General features: G+C 41.5%; 1 protein-coding gene across 6 annotated transcripts in view; it reads left to right on the top strand.

Moving 5' to 3' along the window:
- Positions 1-25,314, top strand: part of ANKRD17 (ankyrin repeat domain 17) — an 86,467-nt gene that overhangs the window by 25,335 nt on the left and 35,818 nt on the right. For all 6 annotated transcript variants that reach the window (XM_048074405.2, XM_048074404.2, XM_048074403.2 and 3 more), the window contains exons 2-9: positions 11,946-12,099; positions 12,709-12,865; positions 15,096-15,243; positions 15,534-15,681; positions 16,510-16,743; positions 18,602-18,696; positions 24,325-24,562; positions 25,080-25,271. In XM_048074405.2, the coding sequence (XP_047930362.1) occupies positions 11,946-12,099; positions 12,709-12,865; positions 15,096-15,243; positions 15,534-15,681; positions 16,510-16,743; positions 18,602-18,696; positions 24,325-24,562; positions 25,080-25,271 (1,366 nt within the window). The remainder of the gene's footprint in view (positions 1-11,945; positions 12,100-12,708; positions 12,866-15,095; positions 15,244-15,533; positions 15,682-16,509; positions 16,744-18,601; positions 18,697-24,324; positions 24,563-25,079; positions 25,272-25,314) is intronic.

Here is a 25,314-nt window from a genome sequence, read left to right as displayed (position 1 = left end):
GGCAGCGGGTTTCTTCCTTTCCTACTTGAACTGGGGTCGGTTGTTGTAGTAGGGCTGTGGCAGCTTTGAAATGCAGCGGTTGGGTGACTGATTTGTTGAGGGAGGCTTTCTTGCCAGCCTGGTGGTTTTTGGACGTGTGAGGGAGCTGAAGGTGCCAATATGGAAGTGAAACTGGAGTTTATCGCACAGCAGGGGAATGGTGTGGCAGCAAAGGGGAATTTTAAGTCATGTTTGCGTGCTCTCCCAGCCCTAATTCAGTAGTACAGTTTTGCAGGAAATCGATCCGAAGCACGGAGCCTTTTCAGCACCTGTTGAATTCACCAAAGACAATCAATCCATGCTTTTGGGAAGCTGTAGCATGGCAGATTCCTCTTCCCAGGAGAAGAAAACGGGATGATATTCATCACTGCAGAGTCGGGAGTAGCTGCAGGGTGGTGGGTATACACGGGCACTGTCAGGAGGACCTCTGTGCAGCTGCCACTTGGGGTGTTTGGAGCGGGGAGTCATTTTGTAGAGATGGGGGTGTGGTGTTTTGGTGAAGCAGTGCATTAGGCGTCAGGAGGTTTAGTCTTGAGGTAGCACGTGACATAATACGAGCTGCTTAATCCTTTATTTCCCCTCCTGTAATATCTCTTGTGTGTGATTTGATCAATCTCTGTCTCAGTGTCTGTGTCTGCAGATGAAAATGTGCGGACAAGATCACTTGTCTTCTGGGCAGTGTTGAAGCCAAGTGCTGTTGCCCTAATAGCTCTTCTGCGCATCAGAAGTTGCAGGGCATGGAGGTTGTACTGTGTGTGGATTACAGCCCACATGACGCAGTCGTCTGCCTCCTGTTTGGAGGCACTGTGGCATAAACCAGCATCTGAGCTGCCCTCTGTTCTGCACTCGAGTTAGGCTGTGAGATCGGAGTTCAGAAATAAGCAGAAAAAGTCATCTGACAACAGCGAGGGAACAGAAGGAGTAAGCTCCTGGAGGGAATTGGAGCTGATACACCACTGCTGTAGTCGCTCGCAGATACAGGGAGGAAAGAAGCCAAGCTGACTAGGCTAATTGTCAAGAGTCATGTTGGCTGAGGGACGCTTTCTGGCAGGTTTAGCACAGCAATCTTAAGCATTTCATTGTGGAGACTGGGGAGGTCAGTGTTTTCCCTCTTTTTAACCTTCTAAGTGCAGCGTGCTGTCAGTGAAAACTCACCAGGTAGACGTGTTAGTGGCGGTTCTCTTTTTGGCAATGTCTTTTGACTGGATATAGGACTATTGTCGGAAATGACATCTTTTGGGAGATGGGGGAGTGGTCTCGCCTCTGACTGATGTGAATAAATGCCTGTCCTCTTTCTGTTCTGAATGAACAATTTGCTAAGTTCAGCAGCTTCCTTGGCATAGCCTACGGAGAAGCTGCCTTGGGTCATTTGAGGCCTGTCCTCGTCACAAGAAATAAATGTGTGCTCAAATTGGAGGGAACTGCTCTCGTTTTAGCAGATCTAAACTATGCCGTTAGGACATGTGGGTGAAAGCAAGGCCCCGCAGCGCTGTTTCTGCACAGAGCTTTGCTTCTGGCTTTGTCTATATAAAAGTTATGATGTTGTGCTTCCATTGTTCTGCAGTGCTAATCTCAAATCCTTAGAAAAACAACTTCTTCATCTGGCAATGGAAATGGGTGGGTGTACACAGCTCTGAACTGGAACTGAGACCGAGTGCGTTGGGCCAGTAAAAGCACTTGTGAGAAGCTGGGCCACCTTTAGTTGTGCTAAGCTGCTCTAAACTGCCTTCTCAAAGGATTAGTTAAGGGTCTTGATCTGTTGCAACAAAGCCTGAGAGAGTGACAGAGAAATGGCTGCTTATCGAGCTGTGAAAAGAAGGCTCTTGATACTTCTCCTTGAAGACTCTGCAGGCCACAAAGATGCAGACAAGCTCCCTGAAGTTAGTCACGGATAATAATAATTTCTGGTTGGGATTTCAAGCTTGGCTTTTTCAGAGATAACAGAAACAATGTGTTTGTCCTTTTAATAGCTTGGGATTTTTTTCACCTTTTCCTTAGGTGTCACTTTCAAAGAGGATACTTGAAGGTTATACATCAGTGGTCGTGGGATCTGTAGCAGGGTGCTTTGTTGTGGGGTTGGAGATGCTCGTGTTTAGAAGGCATCCTTTAAATCTATCATTGGGGTGTACGGTTAAGGCAAAAGTTGAGTCCAGTCGAAAAGAAACATTACCAACTGTTAAAAAGGATTTCCTTTTTCTTCTCAGCTCACCTTTCTTGAACAAGGCTTAAGAGAATAATTAGTCCCTTGAAAGTAGGGCAGCGAGGAATAGGACGTAACCGCGCACAGCAGCACTGCTTAGGCCTTTGTAATGCACATGCTGTTCAGAGCTGCTAGTGTTGCTGTGAATCGAGGCGCTCTTCAGGTACATGTCCAAAATCTTTTAAGAGCAGAGTCACGCTTAATGTACTTTCCAATTTTTGTGTAATGAATGACAAAACTGAAAGGACTTGGGTACAGTTAAGATGTTCTGTACTGCTCATGTTCCCTGTGTTTGTTGTAGTCTTACTAATAGCTGAGAGCTGGCCATGCCACAGTTGTGGGTTAGTCCGTGGTGGTGAGGATGAGCTTGAAGAAGCACGGGCTGATCCAGAGAAGTCCTTGAGCAGGAGGAGAGGTGAGGAAGCTCTAACAGGTCATTTACCCAGTGCAGAAGGCTTGTCTTTAAAGAGCTTGTGATACAGCCTGGGTGGAGAAGTGGCTAGATGGCAGCGTAACGTGTCCTTGGAGCTCTCTGCAGCTGTAATGAGCAGGCTCGTGGTTGTTGTGTGGCCCTGTAAGGAACTTGGTGAGTAGCTGAAGTGATGCTTATGTGAGATAGTGGAGAGAGAGCCTTAGGGGGCTGCAGTTGTCATCGAACCGTGATGTGGGGGCACTGGAGCAGCAAGAGGAGAGGGTGACTCCAGGAGACCTGGCTGCTTCATCTCTTCGCTTCATGGTTGTTGCGTGCCCACTTTTTTGTGTTTGACTGACAGAATTTCTTGTTGGCGAAGACGTGACAGGTTACTTGCTGTGGGCAGCAGAAACTGCCCATGTCAGGTCAAGTTCTCTGTTGTAACATTTCTCTGACAGGGTTATTTTGGCAGAAAACTTTCCATGGCGGCTGCCCAACGGTATGGGAACAGCCTTTGATCAAGGTGTATGTTAGTGGCTTTGTTGTAGACACCAACATCTCTGGTTTATCCAGAGACGTGAGCAGTCTGTTAAGTGAGTACACCATCAAGGAAACTTTATTTGCTGCTATGATGAGTTCTTTCCAAGCCTAGTTCACAAGACAGTTGATATTAAGTGTTTATGTTCAGCTTTTTTGGGGGTGGAGGTGGGAGGGGGAGTGAATGTGTATACCCGTGTTCAAATGGTTGGAGTGGAACCCATGAGCTATTGTGTTGTGAATAAGTATTGTCCAGGAGCACGATGGCAGGCAGTTTTACAGCAAGTTATGTGCAGATTTTGTGATTCCGTTTTTTTAATATACTGTTATTTCATGCCAGTGATGCAACTTGTAATTTGTCCCCCGGTAGTGTGAAACTGGGGCAGGGAGTTGAATAAGCTGAGTGGAGGTGGTGGTGCTTTTCTGTTGGCATGATTTTTTTTGTGCACAGACAATTGTAGCTGAGTAGCAGTAAATGTGTAAATTTGCTTGATGTGGAAGTATGCCAAGTGCTTGCTAAAATCTGAAATGGAAAAGAAAATATTAAACTAAAGGTCTTCTTTCCTTTTGGCTCCACACTAACAACCTTTTTGTAGCTCCGTTTCAGTCTGCATGTCTCTTTTTATTGCTGTTGGTAATACAGAGAATGAACTACAGAGGAGGGGAGGGGTTTCTTATGCGAGTACATCAGCACCTGTCTCGTCATCAGAAACACTGCAGTAATAATGCAGGTGTCCCTGCAGCAGAAACTCTGTTGGTGCCAGTCATGAGGACGGTGTTATGCCATCTCAGCAGCACGGACTGTTAATCTTCTCGTTCCCTCCCCCTCCTTTTAGAGCAGCAGTGGCAAGAGAAGTGGAGTGTACAGTTGATGGAATAAGATGAAAGAAGACACTGTTGAGACATTCCAGCTGCCAGACTTGGGATTTCTGCTGAATAAGGCATTTCGGCTTCGGGGGGGTCATGGCACGTCAGAAAGGCAGCACATCTGATTATCTGTCCCAGATAACTGGAAGCAATCCGCACTGTACAGGAAAGAAACATTGCTCTAAGGCTTTGTGTCTGTGCTTGCAACGCTCCTGTAGTAGTGGGGTAGGCTAAGGAAGGATCGTACAACGTGTTTCTGGTTCAAAATAGTTAGGAAGAAAACCACAAAAACAGTGAGGATGAAATTGAGTGGGCAAGATCCTCTGGTTCACTTGGCTTCAGCGTATGCTTTCCCTTCCAGTAACCAGGAATTTGATATTTTTATTTAAAGAAAATGGTGTCTCTGGTAAATATCCAGTATATAACCACTTCCTCTTGAGAGCTACGTTGTGTAAATTAGGTGGTGGTGATCTGTTTTGTCCCCACAAAAATGACAAGCACTCAGATGCTTGTTCTCAAGGAAGATTTGATTGGAGAATTTTTAATGATAGTCTTAACAGTGGAAAGGTCTGCATTTTCAGATGGCTTCAGACCTTAGGGGTAGTTATACCTGAAGACGTGTAACCTTAGCTGAAGAAGTAGAACCATGCATTTTTTTTTTGCCTTACTGTTTAGTTGGATCAAGTCATACTGCTGCTGTTTCGTTTTGGGGTGCATATAATTAGATAGCTTTGTCTTGGTGTTTCAGACCAGCGTAGCTTTTTCAGTAAGCTGCTTTTCAATTGTGATGGGTTAATACGTGTTTCAAGTACAAGAGATGACTACCTGAGGGCTGAAAAGTGGCAGGGTAAGGGCAGCACACATGCATTTCTTGCTTTGGCATGGGACACGTGAGGATCGGAAAAAGAATCCGAAGCTTTCACCAAGCTAGCCTGTGACTAAGATGTGCAAAAAATGCAGCGCATGTATGGTGTATGGACATCACAAAGTACAGTTGGAATAATGAGTGCTTCTATTTATAAGGCTCCAAGTTAGTTCTTTGCACTTGTAATTGAAAGCTGGATATGAAGATGTGGCCCAAGAAAGTTAAAAACAGGATGGAGTTAAGCATCATAATCAGCGGAGTTTTGGGGTTATGTGTGTTAGGTTTTGGATGCCTAAATCAAAAATGAGCGCCCAAAATAGATGGCTTGGTTTGCCAGGTTTCAGTTATATATCATTGCTTTGTATCAATTCATTCTTCCCTCATAAATCCTTTGACCATTAATGGTTCAATGTATGAAACATTCCAAAAATACCAAGTAGTGATGTGCAAAGAAATCTTTGTTGCATTTGAAATATTGTTTCATCTCCTCTGGTAGGTACCAGTTGCAAGGTGATAGTATAGAGACTGCTATTATGTGTAAAACAGGTTTCTGGGTCAGTAAATGAAGTGAATGGTAGAAAATATTTTGAATTTTCAAGAAATGCTTGTGGAAGTTGGATGAAAGATGCGCGTGTGTGTATGTATATATTTTTGTGCTGTGTCTTGCAGTAATTTGGAACAATTACACAGCAATCCCCAAGGGTGTAGGAGGTGATCAACAGATGCTCAGCGGAACTGTTCAACAGCCAAAAATATTTAAGAGCTGGTTTCGATAAAAGCATGGGCATGTGAAAATCAAGATGGGGTCCTGATCCCAGACTCTGGAGGAATTTGTAAGCCCATCAGCTTGAGTAAGGGGTAAGGGGTTGGTCTGTGTGCTAACTAGGTGCCTGCTCCCTGCCCTGAGTGGTTGCGGGATCAGAGTGATAGGGTCCAGCTCGGAATAAGTAAGTGACATGGGTGGTTTAAAAAAGATAAAATCTGTTGTCTTAGCGAGATGAAGGATGGGGATAGAAATAATGAGCTCTATGCCATTGGAGATGTGAGGGCTAAAACTGTTCTGTAGTGAAAGCTGAGTTTATCTTGGGTATGAGTTGCTGGAGAGCAAGGGGAAGGTAGCGTAACCATGGTCAGGCTCTGCTGTCTTGCTGGGTGTTCCTGATGTGACTCAAGACTAAAGCTGGTCACTGAATGCCTGTCACTGCAGCAGAGAAAGTCAAGAATCTGAAGCTCTCTTGACGTCCTCCATGCTGGTTACTTCTCAAAGTAGGGGGACTAAATCTCACCGAGCTGGTAGATCACAGCTTCAGTCTGAAGGTGGCTTTGCAATACCTGATGGACTTGAAAATCCATGTTAAATATCTTGTAATCTTTAAAAGCCATGTACTGCTCTCCAAAATTTTTGCAGCTGTGCCAAATCGATTGTTACAGCTCTTAGAAATTGGCAGTTAGTCCTTTGGTACCTAACTTAAGAAATAAAAAAGCCTCTCAGATGATCTCTCCTTTAGGTAGTGAGGTTTGCTACAGGACAGTAGTGAACGGCTGTTCTGAAGTGTGATGTTCTTGAGGAAGGCTTTGTGCTAAGGCTTTGCTCTCAGTGGGTCCATTTGGCAGCCTCTGGATATCAAGCACCAAAGGCTCAAGTGCCAAGGTAGAAATTTAGCAAATTCCAAATTAGCAATCGGTGCCTACTGGGAGGCAAAGTGTGTGGGAGTGATCTGTCAACAGCTGAGAAATAAATTGGCTTTTGAATTGTAAGGCTGTAGAAGACAGGGGCTGGCCTCCACCCCTAAGAAAAAGGAAAAACCTGCAGAGATTTTTTTTTTTCAGAAAAGGTGTTTGGGGCCTTTTGAAATGTTTGTCTGGGCTCCTTGGGTTCATCCAAAACAGGTTTCAGATGCTGTTGTTTGTGAAGCTTGGATACTGAAGCTTAAAATGTTTCATCCTATTATGTTAATAACTACAACTTGCCACTTCACAGCTTTCCAGGGCTGTTGTTAGCACCCTAACTGCTAGACATTGAAACTGGATTTCACTCTTCTACTTCGTATTTTTTTCAAGGAATGTTTACTACTATTTAGAGCATGGCTACATGTATGGCTTCAAGATAGAGGAATATTGTCTTGTGTGCTTTCACATTGTAAACACTGTCTTAAAAAACATCTAGGAACTTGTGTTGCTTCTAGGAAGATATTGCTGGATGGCTGGCCCGAACATGTATTCATGTTGGTGGTTTTTTTTTTTTGAGTGAGTTCTCTGACTGGGCTGATGACAGCGTGTGCCTAGGTGTGCTGCAGGCTCAAGCAGTTCCTTGCTGCCATCGATCTTTGCATCAGCTGTGGGATACTGCATGTTACAGGAACGTGGTGTTTATTTTTACAGCTTAAATGGTGGGTAGGGTCTTGAATGTTTATTCAGTGTTTGTTTCTGACAAGATGCTGGAAAGCGGTGTGTTGTAAATACTGTATGCTTACTTGCAGGATGCCCTTGGAGAGAGGCTATGAGATGGAGCCTGTAAAGTGCGCTTCTTGGGTGTGAAAAATCTTATAGGTGGGAAACCTGATAGAAGGATGAGAATGTGACTGCTTAGAGCATTTTTTTTCTTTAGTGACTCTGGGTTGTCCTTATGGGACAGCTGTGATCAAGGGGAAAATACCTAAAACAATGGTAATCAAATGCCAGAGATGCTCTGTAGACTAATGACCAGAGCTATTCATGGCAGCTATGTACTGATTAAATGAATAAATACGTCTTTTGTCGTTTGGCAGTAAGGGCTTTAGTAGGTGGTGGGTGTTGGAGAGCTGTTTTCTACCATTGCTCATGAATGAAATTTTAAATAGTAGCTTTATTTATTCCATATTTTGAGGGAAACTCCAGGAAGAAGCTTGTTGGATGTTGAGTTGTATCTCTGAGGCCACATGGAGATATGTATGTATGTAGGTTTGGAAGGCACTCGTGTGGAGAAAGCAGGCGGGGGGGAGTTCACAGCACGGTGTGTGGCGGTCTGCATGCTGATGGCAGTTCTGCATGCACGTGGCTTGCTGGTGAGAGATTGGGAAGTGTGAGTCAGCATCGAGCACTGAGTTTCTCTAGATGTTCTACATTGCACAGTGGAGATGTAGATGTTACCACGGTAAGTAGTTATACCACAGTAACCCAGTTTAGCGTTTTCTTTGGCTCTAGCCTTGCATTTATTAAACTCTGTGTTCAGTATCTGGCATCTTACAGTCAAAACATAAAATTACTGAAACGTTGCGCAGGTTTTTTTCAGGGCACATGCACAGGAGGCCTGGTGGATCAGCTTTTGTCCAGCTGATATGCCTGTAGGTCCATGTCTCAGGTGTTAAAGCAGTATTAAAAGTGCAAAAGTACTGGGTTTTATGTAAGTGAAGTTGTTGCCCTGCTTACAAAATATGCTTTCTGTAGCAATTTATACCTCCTGATTCTTGATTGGTGAAGAGGAAAGCTGTTTATACAGTAGCTCCGACTTGATGGGGAAAACAAAAGGAGCAAAACAGATTGTTCCAAATTTAGAGGATGAAAGCACAGGAGGGGTTTTGAGTCTGCACTTCAGAAAACAGAAAACAAGCAGTGCATATCTGGGTGAGTGCCTGCCCACAAAGATAGGGCTTCGGAGGAACCTTGGGAGTGTGCTCGGGGGAGAGGCCAAGTGTGCAGCCCCCGACCTCAGTATTGCTGTTGGGCTTGGTAAAGCAGCGAAGAATTCTGTTCCTAATTAGAGGTGATAAAAGCCCATAATGTTGAAAGTTGCAGTTAAGTCTAGTATCTCAATACTTGGAATACTTGGGACTGTTTTTTTTTTTTTTTTCCTGGAAAAAAAATACTTGGAACATATGCCGGGGCACTTGTTTCATGAAACTTCGTTGAGGTTTGGATTAATCCCCCTATTAACAGTGTGCTTCTCTAGGCAATCCTAAATTTCTTGTCATGGCTGTATTTCATGCATCAAAACCAGTCTGTTTTGTTGGAAAGCAGTCAAAACTTGGTACTTCTCTTCCCTGTAACATCAACTTCCATATAAATGATTATGGGCACAACAAACGTGGACGAGTGCAGAACATAACGTTTTATTGTGGGTTGAGAGAAGGAGAAATCTCGTAAAAGCCTTTCTGTTGGGACCGACTGAACAATTGGATTATGTCAGAGCATTGTTTGATCAGAGAAGTACCGACCGAGAACCCAGACTGATTGTTCTGATATGTAAGGTGGAGCATTTGTGTACTCTTCTACACGTTTTTAGTTAAGGGAAATAAAATACATCTGGAGACTGTTAAAGGAAATGTCTGTTTACTTGGGCTAAATGGAAATGCTTTGTCTTTGGTTTCTAGTGTCTGTAGGGAAGGCAGTATTTTCTCAGAAATGAAAGAGAATTTTCACTCCTACCAAAAGGCAGTTATGTTTTTCCCTGTTAAGAAGTCTTTTACTGCTATCGTGGTGTATTGTATGCAGTGTCACGTTGAATGGGCTGGAGAACAAGACTGGATTTAACAAAACTCTTAAGATAAAAGGCAATTAGAGAAAGAGAGGTGTAGCTGCAGGCTTCATGAAAAGTTCTGCAAGTCACAGGTCGAAGATGGATCTCCTAGAAAAGGAAATCCTGGCATATTCGATGTCACAAAATAGTCTAAAATAGATATTTAATAAGTTGCATTTCTTGAGACATAGCTCTGAAATTGTGCTTAAATGAGAGCGCATAATATAAACGTTTTCCAAAATAGCCCACAAGACAAGTCGTCTTCTGGTGCCTTGGGCTTTTATTGGTGCTCTGTTGTTTGTAGGTGGATTGCTTTTTCACACCACTTTCCTTGTGTTATAGTTCAGGTGATTTATTTGTTTTTACCACACTGTCTTTGCTTTCTTAGTGGGAAGGGAAAAATGGCAAGTTTTTTCCACTTGAAACCTAAGCTGTACAAAAGACCTGGTGTCAAGGGAGGGGATGTGAGTGCGGGAGACGTTTTGGGGTTTTGACTTGTCTTAGCAAATAGTTCATAGTGGTAGGAAGATCCATTACCAGCTGTTAAATATCTTGCTCAGATGAGATTTTTCAGTTAGTCTAAAAAGTAGGTTGTTTTTTTTAAGAGCTGGGTGAGCCAAGAATTCTTGCAACTGCTGGGTAATTTGCATTTCCAGTGGTGAAATCTGTCTCTTGGCTTCTGAACAGTGGAATAGTTCCTTTCTCTTGCTGCCTGCTGCTGCAGCAAGCTTCGTCCTTTAGAAGAAGACAAATGGCAAGTCCTCAGATGAACCAAAACCAGCCTGGAAAATGATCGAGGAGATGCGTGGAGCAGAGCTGGCAGTGACCAGCTTGGGAACCTGGCAAGGCAGGAGTGAGCTACTCTGTAGTACTGGGGAGGAAACTGGGAGTTGCCTTCGCCAGCATGTGTGCGTATCCAGTTGCACCGAGAGCATGGAAAATCAAGTGCAGAGAAGCAGCGTCCAATATTAATATTGCAGGGCTGTCTTCTTGTTGGCAGCTACTGACACATCAGTGCTGCTTTAAGCACAAGTTGGAAGTCGTCCCTTTGAGCTTGCCATGTTCCCAGCTTTGAAGATGGATACTTGAATATTATCAGAAGCTGTCCGACAGGAGATTTTTATTAACAATAACTTTTGAGTGATAAATTAAAGCCATTTTGGAAGTAGTTCTCAGCCTAGCTTTCTAGGCAAGCAAGGTGTTGAGGTTTGAGCAAAGTGCTACTGCCATATCCTATTAAGTTTTGAATGCAGTGTATAACTTGTACTGAACTGGGCTGGGGACAGTTAATTTCCTCCTCCTATTCGTAAAAACAAGCAGGGAACTGGAGGCAGGCTACAGAAGGACCAGTTACAGTGTAAGCTCCTTGCTTGTACCCAAGAACGGATGGGAGGATGGAGGAGTCCCCTCAGGAGTCCTGAGATGAAATGGTTACTCTGCTGGTTTGTCTGCCCTTAGATTCTTAGGGTGTTTATCTGCAGGAATCTGAACTTATGACACTCACGAGACTGACTGCTGGTAAGCTTTGGGGACAGACATATACTTAAGAATCAAATAAATTGTATTTCTATCTTGATATATAGTATTCCACATGGAAATATATTACTGCTGCATTATAGACGGTAGCTGCTTTTACCCTGAGATGTTTGGAGTTTTCAGTGATATATGGGTGGCTGACGGGTGGTTTATTTGCCTGGCAGACTTGCATCTAGTTGGATTCTTTGGCTGTGGAAGAAGCAGAGGCTTTTGAGCTCTGGTGTGTGTGTTAACTTGGTCTTGATAGTCTAATAAATGGTTTGATCACTAGTTAATAGACTTCAGGGTGTGTTGATGGAACTTCTGGAGGAATGTCTTTGCTGAACTACTTGACTGTGGTCCTTCTTCAACAGGCAGTGAAGGCTGCAATTGCCGGCCCTTTTTTTTAATGGTGGTTTAGGAGACTGAGATACCAGAGAGAATTTTTCTGCTGGTCAGAAGAAAACAGATAACTTGAAAACAGCAATGATAGTTAATTTTTCTGGTAATGTGAGTTTTGCTGATAGAATTGAATGCCATGTGGGTGTAGGTCATATCTTTGGAAGGTAACTGGGTTTTGTGAAATAATTCTGTCTTCATTCAGTATATTGCTTGTGTTTGGGGAGGTGAAAAAAAAAATAGCTAGAGAAGAAGCTCATGACAGCTACAGCTGTGGGCCTTCTGGAGTTGTATCTAGTCTTTGACATTTCCCTTGTTGTATACTTAAAGCTTGTTGAGTGCAATGTAGAGATGTGAAGCCAGTTTCCTAGTGTATCATGGCTTTTAGTCACAGAGCAAATGGGCAAGAAGATAAAAGATATGTTCTTTGTATGGGATTTTGGAAAACCTCATTGCTTTCTATGAGGAAAAATACTCTTTAAGTCAACTCAGGGTGGTTTGGCTAACCGAGTATTTAAAAAGCAAACACGGAAGTGATGATGATTGCACCTATGCTTTTGTTGTATTAATTAGAACTTGGTCAGTAGTTATTCTTAAACTACATCTTATTTTTCAGGTTGAATCCTTCATCTTGGATCAGGATGATCTCGAAAACCCTATGTTGGAAACTGCTTCCAAATTGCTTTTGTCAAGTACTGCCGATGGTGCTGACCTAAGAACAGTAGATCCAGAAACCCAGGCAAGATTAGAAGCTTTACTTGAAGCTGCAGGTAAGTACTCGTGTCCCATACAGGTTTAATCCCAAAGCCCTGACACATGAGACCATACTGGAACTGCTTGCATAAGTCTAATCCATACGAGCATGATACATATTCAGGATGCAAAGCAGCGTGAACGTGGCAAAGTTGTGCACATCAGGGAAGAGAAAGAAATTCATTAAAATGCTCTGAATCTTTGAAAAGTAGAAAATTAATTTCATGTGAAGGCTGTGCCTCTGATAGGATTCCTCCAAATTTGGATTTCTAAAAGCCAAAAAACTGACATCCGCCCTTGGCTTGCAGTCTTCTGTCAAAAACTAAATTGCTCAATGAGGCTTTGTTTTGTAATAATTACTGCACAAAAAGCATTGCTAGTTGCATATACTGAGTAGTTGTGAATAGTTAAATAACGTGTTCTGTGGCTTTGAGGGCTTCACCCATGTGCATCTCATCTGAGCGCAGCTTTCAAATTAACATTGTAAACAGTTAATCCTTTTTTGGAAGCTGTAGTTCATTATACTTGTAATGCTTTACTCGGGAGATCTAAAAGGCTCAACCTCAACTTGTGCATTTTCTTCTTTTCTGGCATGTGTACCAACCTGTTGTAAATTGGAATGGAAGGAATAGGTAAACTGTCGACTGCTGATGGTAAAGCGTTTGCAGATCCTGAGGTGCTTCGCAGACTGACTTCTTCGGTGAGCTGCGCGTTGGATGAAGCTGCCGCTGCACTTACCCGGATGAGAGCAGAAAGCACAGCAAATGCAGGGCAGACGGACAAGTAAGCTGTGTTTTTTATACCATCCAGTTTTTAGTTGTGTGCAACTTAGAGGTGGGTTTTATCCTGTACACTTTTGGACTATGAGATGATGAAACTCAAGTGGAACCAGTGCCAAGTTGTCATCTGTGATTCTCCTGTTAAGTATACCTGCAGTATCAGTTCCTGTATTGGGAAGTGAAACAATTATTATTGTTTAGAATTCAACAATCATTCTTTAAGTAAACTCTTTTAACTTGACCAACTGTAGAAACTAAATCCCTAAGCTTGTAAGTAACCTGGGCCTTTGAAAAATACTGAATCCCCAACCCCCCCCCCCCCCCCCCCCCCCCCCCCCCCCCCAAAAAAAAAAAAAATCAGAACTTCTGAGCTCTCCTTTTCAACTGTGGTGGAAGGAAAGCAGTCTCCAGAGACTCGAGCCTTCAGCTTTCTGCTGTTGCGTAGGACCTTGGACAGAGCCCCAGCCAGAAAGGCTTGGCTTTTTGAGGCAGCTTTCTGGCTTTCGGTGTTTTTTAGTTTTAGTGAATGTTTGAGGGAAAAGTAAAAGCCGGTTCCCTTCTAGGCACTTGTTAAGGTTCAGTACAACAGAAACAGACTGATAGTACGCATCTGCATTGCTAGTTGGCAGATTATTCTTTGTATACTGAGTAACCCAGAAGAAACATTTTTGATGTGCTGACCTGGACACACGAAGATGAGTAGAGTATTTTCCTTTTGTGTCTGCTGCTATTTTGTTTGTTCGTTCCTGCCCCCAGCTACCCCAAAAGGCTGCTAACAGCAAGGTTGCCAAAGCTGTTGCTAGGATGGGGGATGTGGGAAATAAAAAATAAATGTGGAAAATGTGGTGAACAGTACGTGTTTCAGAAATATTTCTCTATGTTAATGTGTATATATATATTTATTCTGGTGGCACAAATGAAATAGGAGTCCTGGGCAAGATGCACAGCTATAAGTTGGTCCTTGTTTTAAAAAAATAATCCACTTCTAAAGTTTGTGTTTTAAGAATTGCTCATATTGATGTGGGGTAGCGAGGCTTGCAAAAGTTTCCTGTAAACCACCTTATTTTTATATTGCCTTTTGTCAGTTCTGTTTTGATGCGACTTGCGAAATGGACAAGAGATTAAAGGTTGGTGGATGGGATGAGGCCAACCAAATCAAATAGATCTGGATTTATTATTAATGATAGAATTATTTGGACCAGAATAGAATTTTAATTCTCACGAAGTGGTAACTTCTAGAATAAACATACCGTATACAGAGCACAGTGTCAGAATAATTGAAAATAAGTATTCAGTAAATCCTTTTTTTTTTTTTAACTGAAACAGAAGTGAAGAAATATGAGGGACCTGAGAACCAAAAGTTCTCTAACTTAAGGTTTACCAAACAAGGAGAAAATGACCTTTTTCTGCAGGTCTGAGTTAGGGCCACAAGTGAAACACTTGGTTGTTGTTTGAAAGTCAAGGCATTTATTATGTTGTAGGTGAAGAACATTGGAGGTGATCTGTTTTAGTTTCATCGACAGTGCTGAAAAAAAGTGCGATAAGACCAATCATTTCACTGTCCTCTAGTTCCTGGGACAAAGGAAAATGTGAATACAGCTCTGATTAGTGGTGGCAGATATGGAATGGAATACTCATAAAATAATACCCAGTTAAAGACACTGTATTTGTGTTCCAATCATATCTCCTTTTCATTGAGCCTTACTTGAGAGAATGAATGGGACAAAACCTGTTTTCCAATCAGTAATACAGAACCGGCATAGATGGAGACTGTATCCTAGGTAGTAATTAATAATATAGGATTTTGTTTCCAGTACTGTAGTAGCCTTTCAAAAGGGAAAGTTGTTAGCTATCTAAGACATGTATTTGATTGCAAAAAAGGCTTTATACTGCCATAACATTGTGTTGAGTGCATAGAGTGTCTTCTCTGAACGAATCCTCTGTTGCTCTTGCACATCTTGCAAAATATAGTTAAAGTGGTCGTTCTTCATATGTTTCTTGTTGTAATCTTGTGCTAGAAATGAGTAATAGGAGTGGTTGAGAACATGTTGATTTTTCAGGTAAGTTGCTTGGAAAACTTCAAGTGTAAAAATACCAACTCTTTAACAGTTGACAATGGTTTTTAGGTTGTTCTAACTGTGTCCTCATGGCACATGGGGCTTTTTGTTCTGTATATAGACCAAATGTTTCAAGTGTGGTCTGTTTTCACTTCTTAATGCTTTCTATCTTGTTAGCCGCAGCTTGGCAGAGGCTTGTTCAGAAGGAGATGTAAATGCTGTGCGGAAGTTGCTAATCGAAGGACGAAGTGTGAATGAGCACACAGAAGAAGGGGAAAGCCTCCTTTGTTTAGCCTGTTCAGCAGGATATTATGAGCTTGCACAGGTAGGTTTTCTGGCTGTTTTGCGTATGTCTTGTATCAAAATAGGTAGTTATTGAACTAATGTTTTTTTCCTTGTGCACCTGAAGGCAGTGTTAAGGTACTAGAATATGTCAGTTAAATGACAAATGAGGACTTGCCCACAAACTGCGTGTTGCTGATGGATTCCTTGTGCATATTTTTCAAAGTTTCTGACACAAAACTGTTCATGAAGGTGGCTTTGTGTAGCATTTTAACCATCTTGACGTTCTGGTTTGTCACCTAACAAGGCTGTTGATCATCCTTCTGTTCACAGGTTCTTCTGGCAATGCATGCTAATGTAGAAGACCGAGGTATTAAGGGAGACATAACACCTCTAATGGCCGCTGCTAATGGTGGACATGTCAAAATCGTCAAGTTGCTGCTAGCTCATGGTGCTGATGTGAATGCACAGTCATCAACAGGTAACTGTGTTAGAGCTTGCTGAAAACAATTGGAAGGCTGAGACTTGAGGCTTGTGGTTTGGTAAGAATGGCTCTCAGCTGAGCATAGCTCTTCCAAGTAGATCTCTTCCTCTAGGTTTTACAGTTTGGCTCATGTATTTTTCTGTGTAGCTATAAGACAGTAGTTAGTTATGGACATAAGTGGATTAAGTCTATTAGTAGCTGAAAGGTATTTGCATTTGCAGGGTTGGTGTACTGAGAAAATAATTTGGTGGCAGGTCTAGTTAACCTGAGGAAAACAGTAAGCATGAGAAGATGGCCTTTTTTGCATGTTTCTTGGCAGTTTGGTAGGCATTTCTGTTTGTGACCAAATTGCTTTAAGAAATTTCCCTAGTTAATGCAGCTGTTAATTGGAGAGATTCTGTGTAGTCTATTATCATGGGCAAATTGATTATCGACCCTAAATGATGAGGCAGGTTAGGATGTGAGAAGACATGCATGTGGAGGTTTTTTAGTGAAGTAGTTCTAAGTAGTAATACTGCTTTGTTGTTTTCCTGTTCTAGCAGCATGGTATGTCCATGCTAGCAGGAAGGGCGGTGGGATTTTGTGATGCAAGTTGGGATTAACCAGGAGAAAAATAGGAGGAGAGTTGTATCAGTACTGTTACCAGGCACGTTTAGATCTTCAGCTTTTCAGCCCTGAGTTGTGTTTTGTAGTTATTTCCTTTTCCCCCTTTATTTTTTAAGGTAGTTAACTCAGTAAAAGCGGTAAAGTAGAGCATCAGGTTCCCAGTAGAAATTGTCAAATTTGATGTTCTGTTTTTTAAAACTTTTTCTCTTCTGCCTCTAGGCAATACAGCCCTTACATATGCCTGTGCTGGAGGCTACGTAGATGTTGTGAAAGTACTGCTGGAATCGGGCGCTAGTATTGAGGACCATAATGAAAATGGTCACACTCCCCTGATGGAAGCAGGAAGTGCCGGCCATGTGGAAGTGGCCAGAGTGCTGTTAGAAAACGGCGCAGGCATAAATACGCATTCCAATGAATTTAAGGAGAGCGCGCTTACACTGGCTTGTTACAAAGGTATAGTACCAAGGCCTCTGCTTAAGTGTGGAAAGTCTTGAAAAATATGTATTTATTCAGCCTCGTTGTCTGTTATGAAATTAATTTAAAGGCTATGAATAGACGCTTAGACTTTTATCCTGGCTTTAATACTGCATAGCACATAGGCACCATATATAAAATGATCCTCAGCATGGAGACTGTAAGTACTAAGATACAAAACTTTTGTCCGAGTCCTGTGATGCTTTGAAAGATTTTCTCTTAATTATATGAATTCTGAAGCAAGCAATTAATTCTTCATAGAATGAGTATGATAAACTTTATGTAATGTAACTGTTTTACAAGATACCTCTGCTTAGGTACAGAAATGCCAAATAATTTGAAGGACTTAGCGCTTATAAAACATGCAGAATCTGAGGCTTTGCCTTTTAGGTGTCAATGCTTAGGCACCAGGACTTTCCTACCTCCTTTGGAGTATTAGGCAACTATCTTGTATCACCTGAGCAAGAGATGAAAATGTTTTATTAAAAGGCCAAATCTGTTCAAACAGCCAGAGCAGTTGTTGTAATAGTCACTTAGTATATGTTTTATTAGAGCTATTAGAATGGCTCTTGGAATCATAGAGTAATTGATGTTTGTAACAGAGGTACTTGCTCTGGCATCGCAGTAGGTTTTCCTGCCTTGAACGCTCCTGGCGCAGTGTTACCGAGCACCTTCACAAGCCCTGGTAGTTGTCTTTGTGGTGGTTATCAGAGCAAAGGCTCTATTTGAAAGAGCAGTGGGAACCCAAACTGTCCCCTCCCTGAAGAAGTATGCATGGGCCCTGAATCCTGAGGTGAGCTTGGAAAGCTGAGTTTAAAAAAAAAAAAAAAAGTAAAAATTTCCCCTTATCCATTTATGTTCTGTCTGTATCTCTTGAATTTGTGTTACTCCAAATCTTACGTTTAGGAAGTAGAAATATGGTCCTCTTTTTTTATGTGGTGTTTGCTTCCTGTAGTAGATTGATTTGGGATACTTGAGACCAAGAAGGTCACTAGCTTCTCCCAAATAAAGGGGGAAGGGCTACAACTGTAGCCTCGTTTTGGGCAGTATCTGTGTGCTTCGTGTTGTTGCTAGGTGTATTCCTAGTGTTAAGATTTAGCTTTATTCATGTTGAGTTACAAAGCAGCTTTTTTCTGGCTTGGTTTTATGTTTGCTACTTGACTGAATCATGACTGTATAGTGGAGTTGACTGGACTTGACGTACCTCCAGAACTTGGAAAGCTATAGTCGTGAATTAATGGAATGGTAGAGAGTAAATACTTCCCAAAAGCTTTTAAGCGCCTTTTGTAGTTGGAGATTTTCTATAGGTGGTCGAATTCTACAAATATCAGCGTGAAGGTCCATCTGCTTTGTTTTGTGGCCTAAGGATTGATGGGAGCTCAGGGGCTGTTTACAATACCATTTATAACCACAGTAACCTTAAATCCCTAGTGCTGAGCAGGAAAAAGCAGAAAAATCTGTCAACTAAATGAAAGGCTGTCATTCTGTAGTTGAAAAAAAAATAAGTGTAAGGTCTTCAGACATAATAAATCACCCTGGTAAACCTGATGTTTGCACTGCTTGGCTCCAATGTCACATCAAGGAATGCATACAATACAGACATGATTTAAGCCACTAAGTGAATCGGATGATATTTTTAGTAAGTATGCTATTGGGCTTCTGCAGTTGTTAAACCTGTAGATATGAACTTGCCTACTGAAACAGTTTTACTGACATTTTTGTCTTGTAACGTAGCCTTTTGCTACCTTAATTATATTATGCTAGACCTTTTCTATGACAGTTGTGAAATGTACCTGCTGAAAGTAGTTTGTAACTGTTAAGTACTTTCTCTGTACAGGCCATCTAGAAATGGTGAGGTTCCTGTTGGAAGCTGGTGCAGACCAGGAACACAAGACAGATGAAATGCACACTGCTCTTATGGAGGCTTGCATGGTAAGAGATGCATGGCTTTATCAGTCAGGCATATGTATTGTCTTTTCACTTGCAGGAGATGAACAAAGTGATTCTTTTTGGCCTCTTTTTGGTATGGAATCCAACTGTGTGATATTTTGATTCTCTGTACGTCACGAACTTTGGTTAGATAATGAAGCAAAAATGGGAAAAAAAAAGTCCATGGTGTAAAAATGGTACTTCCTGAAACAATAAAATGAAAATTTTTGCTCTCATTGCTGACAAAATAGTTAATTTCTTGAGACAGTGAGAGAGAGATATTAACCCATTCGTTGAATAACAAGGTTTATGTTATGTCCAGCTGCACTTATTTTTTTCGGAAGTGGCAGGAGTCAGCAAGTAAGGCTGTGCTTGTCCTGAAGGAGCTTCTGTAGACTGTCTGCCTTTGTGTTATGTCAGTTACTTTTGGCTTTTTGTCCGATAATAATCATGTAGGGCTGGTTTGATAAGAGATACTTTTGTGACCTCAGTTCAGAGGAATTTTCGTGAATTGAGAGATAGCCAGATGTAAACACTAATTAAGTATTTAAAGAAAACAGTTTTCAAATGTTAATTCTGCCAGTTTCTGGGAGAGCAACTCTGAGTGTACAACGTAGAGATGCTTTTTACAGCCATCTCCAAATGAAGTAGCTTAAAGCAGATTGAGAGTGGCTGTTGAAATGCTTTTGACAATTACAGTATGCACTAAACATGGGTGATGAATGTGGTTGTAACCTGGCTATTGGAAGCATTTAACATACCTAGGCATGTTTAAGGAGTTTGTAAGCCAAGTTTTCATCTTCCCGTGTTGGTGGTTACGTTTAGGGGTGTGTGTGGGACTTGTTTCAGTATGGTTCACCCAGTCACTTATCATAGAATCCCAGCATAGTTTGAATTGGAAAGGATCTTAAAGACCACCTAGGTCCCAGCACCTGCCATGGGCAGGGACACCTCCCACCAGCCCAGGCTGCCCGAAGCCCCATCCAGCCTGACCTTGAACACTTCCAGGGATGGGCATCCACAGCTTCTCTGGGCAACCTGTGCCGCTTCCTCACCACCCTCGTGGTGAAGAATTTCTTCTCAACAATCTAAATTTATCATGTTTTGATTTTAAAACTCCTTGTCCTGTCCCTACAATCCATGACAGAGTCCTTTCTCATCTTTTCTGTAGGCCCTCTTTGGGTACTGGAAGACCATTATAAGGTCTCCTTCAATCCTTCTCTTCTCCAAGCTGAAAAACCCCAATTTCTTCAGCTGTATGCATAGGAGAGGTGCTTCGGCCTACTGATTGTCTTCGTGGCCATCCAAGAAGTCCATGCCCTTATGCTGGGGATCCTAGGGCTGACCTTACTCCTTGAAAACACAGGACCAGAGGCTGTGTGGGGAGCAACTAGGAAACGGAAAGGGAAATTGTTAACAAGCTTAATTAAGAAAAATACTTCCATGTTGCTGGTCTGTTAATCTGAGGCAATTGTAAAATGACAGCATAAAAGAGATTACCTTTTTATAAAATTTAATAAGACTGAGAAGAAATCTGATTTTTAGTTTCTTGTGGTATAACATAAATATTGGTTTAACTTTCACTTGAAAAGGTTATGTATGGGTACATTTCAATGCTGAAATAGCAAAATTGATGCTCAATTTAAGATTATTCCAAGGTTTTGTGGTGAAGAAAACTTGTTAAATTGCAGTCTTTATATGGTGTTTTTGTTTGAGGTCCTCATAAGCTTGAACCAGGTATGTAACTCTGGTTTATCTGCATCACCTTTAAAGCGCGTATCTTACTGGAAATTCATTTACTACATATAGCCTCAGGTTGAGGTTTCAATTCCTTTTGCCTTTTCCTTTGGAGTTTACTTCTGAGTAAATGTGCTCCTTGATTCCCCTTTTCTGCACCAACAGTTTAGGCTTTGGTGTGCCCCCTTTCGGAGAAGTGGTATGAGTTAGCCCTATACTGTTTAATACCAAGGGTTGGCAAGACTAGCACAATGAGAAGTTCAGCCAGATACCAGTTTTCATTTCTAGAACTGGGTATGAATTGGAACCTCTTTTGGTGGAGAGAAGGAAAATAAAACAAAAAGGAGCAGAACTAGGCTTCCCCCCCCTTAATTTTTATTGTATTTAGTTGAAATAAGTATCTGTGAATGCCTTTGAGACTTTGAAGAAACCTTTCTGTAGAGGTTTCCTTTTCTATTTAGGGTTTGTAGCTGCAGCATGCTTAGGTCAGAAATTTTGTTAATGCCTTATGCATATGTTTTTGTAATTCTTCGTCAGTATGTACAATTTCAACATAAAACTAAAACTTGCCTCTTTAATTACTTTCTTATTCTCCTCTCTAGCTAGATTTCTTGTGGGTTGTGTTTTTTTTTTGTCACAAGCCTTGTGTAGTATCTTGTGACTGTGGCCATAGAGGAGTGCCACAAATGCTTCTTAGAAACTTAACTTGGTCGTCTTCCCTTTCCTGAAATAACAACACTAATGATTCTAAATTCAGCCACAGTTGTCTGTTGAAAGAAGTTAATGACTTCAAATAGGGGGATCATTAACAATGGTAGTTCTTAAGAAGTCATTAGAAAGCAAGGCATGCAGATAAACAGGACTTCAGCTATTCTTTCTTAATCTGAAATATTAATGTGTGCCATATAGTTATGGATTCTGTGCTTGCAGTGAGTTCCCTAGAAGATGGCAATAAAATAATCTTGTTGCAGTAGTCTTTCATCGGGACAGCTTGGCAGACTGCAGAGAATGCTGCTACTTTGTGGAGCTGCAGAGCGAGCTTTCTTTGCCTTGTTTTCCTCCTTTCCCCATGTTCCTCTACCAACAGACTAACACATCCATTGGACTCACAGAAATGTTGGGACCCATTTCTTCTTAAGTAATAGGAAAAAGTCTTGGTGTCCCGTCTTTCATCCGGAAGCATTTTCTAAGTGGGCATTTCCATGCTTATTCTCAGAATTGACTGAGAGATGGTTGATGTTATCAGGATCTTTGGTTTTGCTTCAGAAGGAGCAGCTTTCTGTGGCAGTACTTAAAAAGTTTGCAGTCTGAAATACAGCAGAAGCTTCTCGTCTCAGCATGCTTTTACTGCAGAAACTGTTGCTTTTTCTTCAGTAATGCAAAAAACCTGCCCTTTAGGATAGCACTGAATTGAGTATATGTTAGAGAATTTATCTGCGGTACAGCGTTTACATACAGGCCTAAGAGACCGTGTGAACCTTGTCCTACAAAGCATTCAGGAAGACTTCTGTCCAACAGCTTTTTTATACACACCAGTAGTGGTTTAATGCAAATGAGTTGTTAAGCAATGTGACTTGCCTCGTGGGAGCAAAAAGCAGGTTTGTCTAGTTTGGGCTTCCTCTTACTGAAGTAATGTAATTTTCTCCAGTAAGGGATGAGTACTGATTGCCCACACCGGTTGATCTTCAAAACGTGCCTGGTACACTTATGCAGATTCATCAGACAATGTTTTGTGATCACATAACCCTTACTAGGGGTTTTAAACACATTTTAGAAGAGCTGAACAGCACCATCCTGTTGCAAAGTTTGTTAAAACAGAGATAAAAGTCCTTTGTGTGGTTAATCACCAGCAGTTATTTTCAAGGCTGCCCAGCCCATGTACAAAACTTTGAAGCATACTCTTATGTTGCTATTTGCCATGATTGAGCTAAATCAGTCTGGAATGATTAGTGAGTTGTTCTGCCAGAGCCTGATGGTCGAGGCACCATCCCTGCGTTTCCTCAAGGAAAGAACCTCTGTGGAGTCTTGGAGGTTTTCCCTAAAATAGTGTTGTCACTTCATGTTTAAAAAAAAAAAAAAAGTGTGTCCTAGTTAATGGCCTAGATCTTTTTCTGAGACAAAACTCTGCTGTGCTCCCTGGAAATGATAATGTATAAAATGCTTCAGATAAAGAGGTTGGAATGTGTCAGATGCAATTTTGTATTTTGCCTGGGAAACAGCTTTTAAGGTTATGGTTTCTAGCTTCTTGAGTGTAATGATGGCTTTGGTTTGCTGCTTCTTGGTGAGGATGCCAATGGCTTCAATTGGCTGCTTCTTAATAGCTAATCTCAGTTCAGGATGTACTTACCTTGTTAATGACAACCTCAAGAGAGCCTTGTGTTCATGGTAAGCAGCTGCTTTTTTATGCTACCCTCCTGTTATCTGTCTATCAGGCTTTTCCCTGCCTGGTTATTCCAAGCTTGAATGATCATAATTTCCTTCTGGAGACAACCAACTTGGAGATTTTCCGCTGTTGGACTGAAGTGACCAAGCTGATTTGTCTCTGTTATAAATAAAACTAGACTTTAATGTCATTTTGATATGTCATTGTCAGGATTTCAATGTAAGCGGACAGCTGGAAAGTCATTTCATCAAGTTCCTGAATCTATGGTGTGCTAGAAACAAGACAAAGATCATATGCTCAAATCTTTTTTCTTTGTTATCCAAAGGAAGCAAGCAAGCAAATGCAGGAGCTCCATTTGGGTAACCAGTTTGACAACTTAACAGTACCTCAAGACTGCTGTCAAGGGAAAGCCATAGTTTGAGGTGGCTCTTGTGATCTAGGAGGAACTCTTGACAAATGGTCTTGCTTTCTCCCTTGAAGGGAAAAGACTAAACAAGTCCTGACTGCTCTAAAATCGAGCAGGAAGCGCAATAGTTCTGCAAGTGCCAAGAGACAAGCAGTGTAGTTGCGCATGGCTTCTTAAGATAGTAAGGAAGCAAAATTGTTTAACTTAGGCTATGTCCTTTCTTTCATCTCCCTCCCCAAAAGCTGGGAATCTGTAAATATTCTGAGATGCATGCTAGCAGTCCTCATGGAGATGAGGACCAACTGTGTTTCTGACGTGTTGATTTGGTAACGAAAATATACTGCATAACAAATAATGCAACTGCATGTTGAATCTAAGTTCCCTCTTCTTGATGAAGTGTGGAGCCTTGACGTTGTGATCTGTTGGCAATTTAAAGCCTGTGTAGTCTTTTAGAAGAACATTGCAACCTGTTCTCATGTCCAAGTAAAAAGATTGATTGGATTCTCTTAATACTCTCATTTAATACACTGCTTTGCCTCATTAGTAGTAAATTTGTTGAAAGAACATAAATGCATTTTGGTGGTAGCTTATTTCCTAAGATTTTTGCTCCTTGCATAAATTTGACAGTCTTCAGTTCTGTCTGCATTGTTTAGTGAAGACAAATACTAGGTGTTAACAGCATCTTGGTATTGTTCTTGTGGAGGAGGCGTGCTTTTAAAATAGCGTCAAGCTCTCTGGGCTGTTTTTTCCCCCTCTGACTAAAGTGATACCAAACACTTGAACTCGTGTGTCTTCTGTGAAGTCAACCAGTTTGCAAGCAGGAAAGTGTGGTATGTGTATCCTAATGATGTTTTTGAACAAGGCGCATTCAATAAAAACGTTCCTGAAGTTCTTCCAGTTACCTGTTTAACAGTGGGCCTTTAGTCTTTATCCAAATATTTAAGAAAATTTGTAAGGAAGTTTTGTTATATTTTTGGACTTCCTTACTTGTTGCTCTTACGTGTCATTTGATGGAGTTTAGATGGTGAGTTCTTTAGGCTTTGAAAAAGAACAGCAAGTTTCTTTCTGTTACGAGTTCTTAAACTGTTTTTTTTTTCTCTCGTAGGATGGCCATGTGGAAGTGGCAAGATTACTTCTTGATAGCGGAGCTCAGGTGAACATGCCTGCTGACTCTTTCGAGTCTCCGTTAACTTTGGCAGCCTGTGGTGGGCATGTTGAACTGGCAGCTTTGCTGATTGAACGTGGAGCTAACTTGGAAGAGGTGAATGATGAAGGATACACACCGCTGATGGAAGCAGCTAGAGAAGGCCATGAAGAGATGGTGGCGCTACTACTTGGTCAAGGTAACTATTGCAGTGCCTTCTGTTGACTACAATTCAGTAGGCATGTGTCTCGTTTTTTTTAAATATATTACAATTATATCGGTTCCTTTTTGAACAACTTCTGAACAACCTGTCACCCTCTTTTTGAGCAGTTCTTTAGCAAAGTACTCTTCGTTATACTTTTATTTGGTAAGTGGTCATTCTGAACTGTTCTTCAGAGCAGCTTTGCATTTTTCAGACAGGTATTGTATACCGAAGGGCTAACGTGGGTCACTTGCACTCTCCATGATATCCTTGGCGTATCTTGAGAATGTTTTATTACTGAAAAGCTGTGAAGAAGCGCTTTTGAGTTCTCAGAGGGGTTTCCCGAGTAGTGAAAGGAAACTGAGATTTGATGTGTCATGATTTTAGAAGGATACTTCTGCACCTGTAGAAATGAGATATAAACAGATACCTTGTGTAACAATAAATAGCTTAATATGCTGATAGTGCTTTCAAAAATCAGCGTTTTCTGATATATGTGTCTATTTTCTTGAAGGAGCAAATATCAATGCTCAAACAGAGGAGACACAGGAAACTGCTCTAACTCTGGCTTGCTGTGGAGGTTTTTTGGAGGTTGCCGATTTTCTTATTAAAGCAGGAGCTGACATAGAACTTGGTTGTTCAACACCTTTGATGGAGGCTGCTCAGGAGGGTCATTTGGAGCTGGTTAAATATTTATTAGCTGCAGGTATGGAGTAATTTTGTTAGTCCTTTTGTAGAGACTTAATGTA

Source organism: Anser cygnoides, chromosome 4 (assembly GCF_040182565.1).
Source record: "Anser cygnoides isolate HZ-2024a breed goose chromosome 4, Taihu_goose_T2T_genome, whole genome shotgun sequence".
NCBI lineage: Eukaryota > Metazoa > Chordata > Aves > Anseriformes > Anatidae > Anser > Anser cygnoides.
Note: the sequence above shows the minus strand (reverse complement) of the source record. Positions and strands in the feature narration are given on the sequence as shown.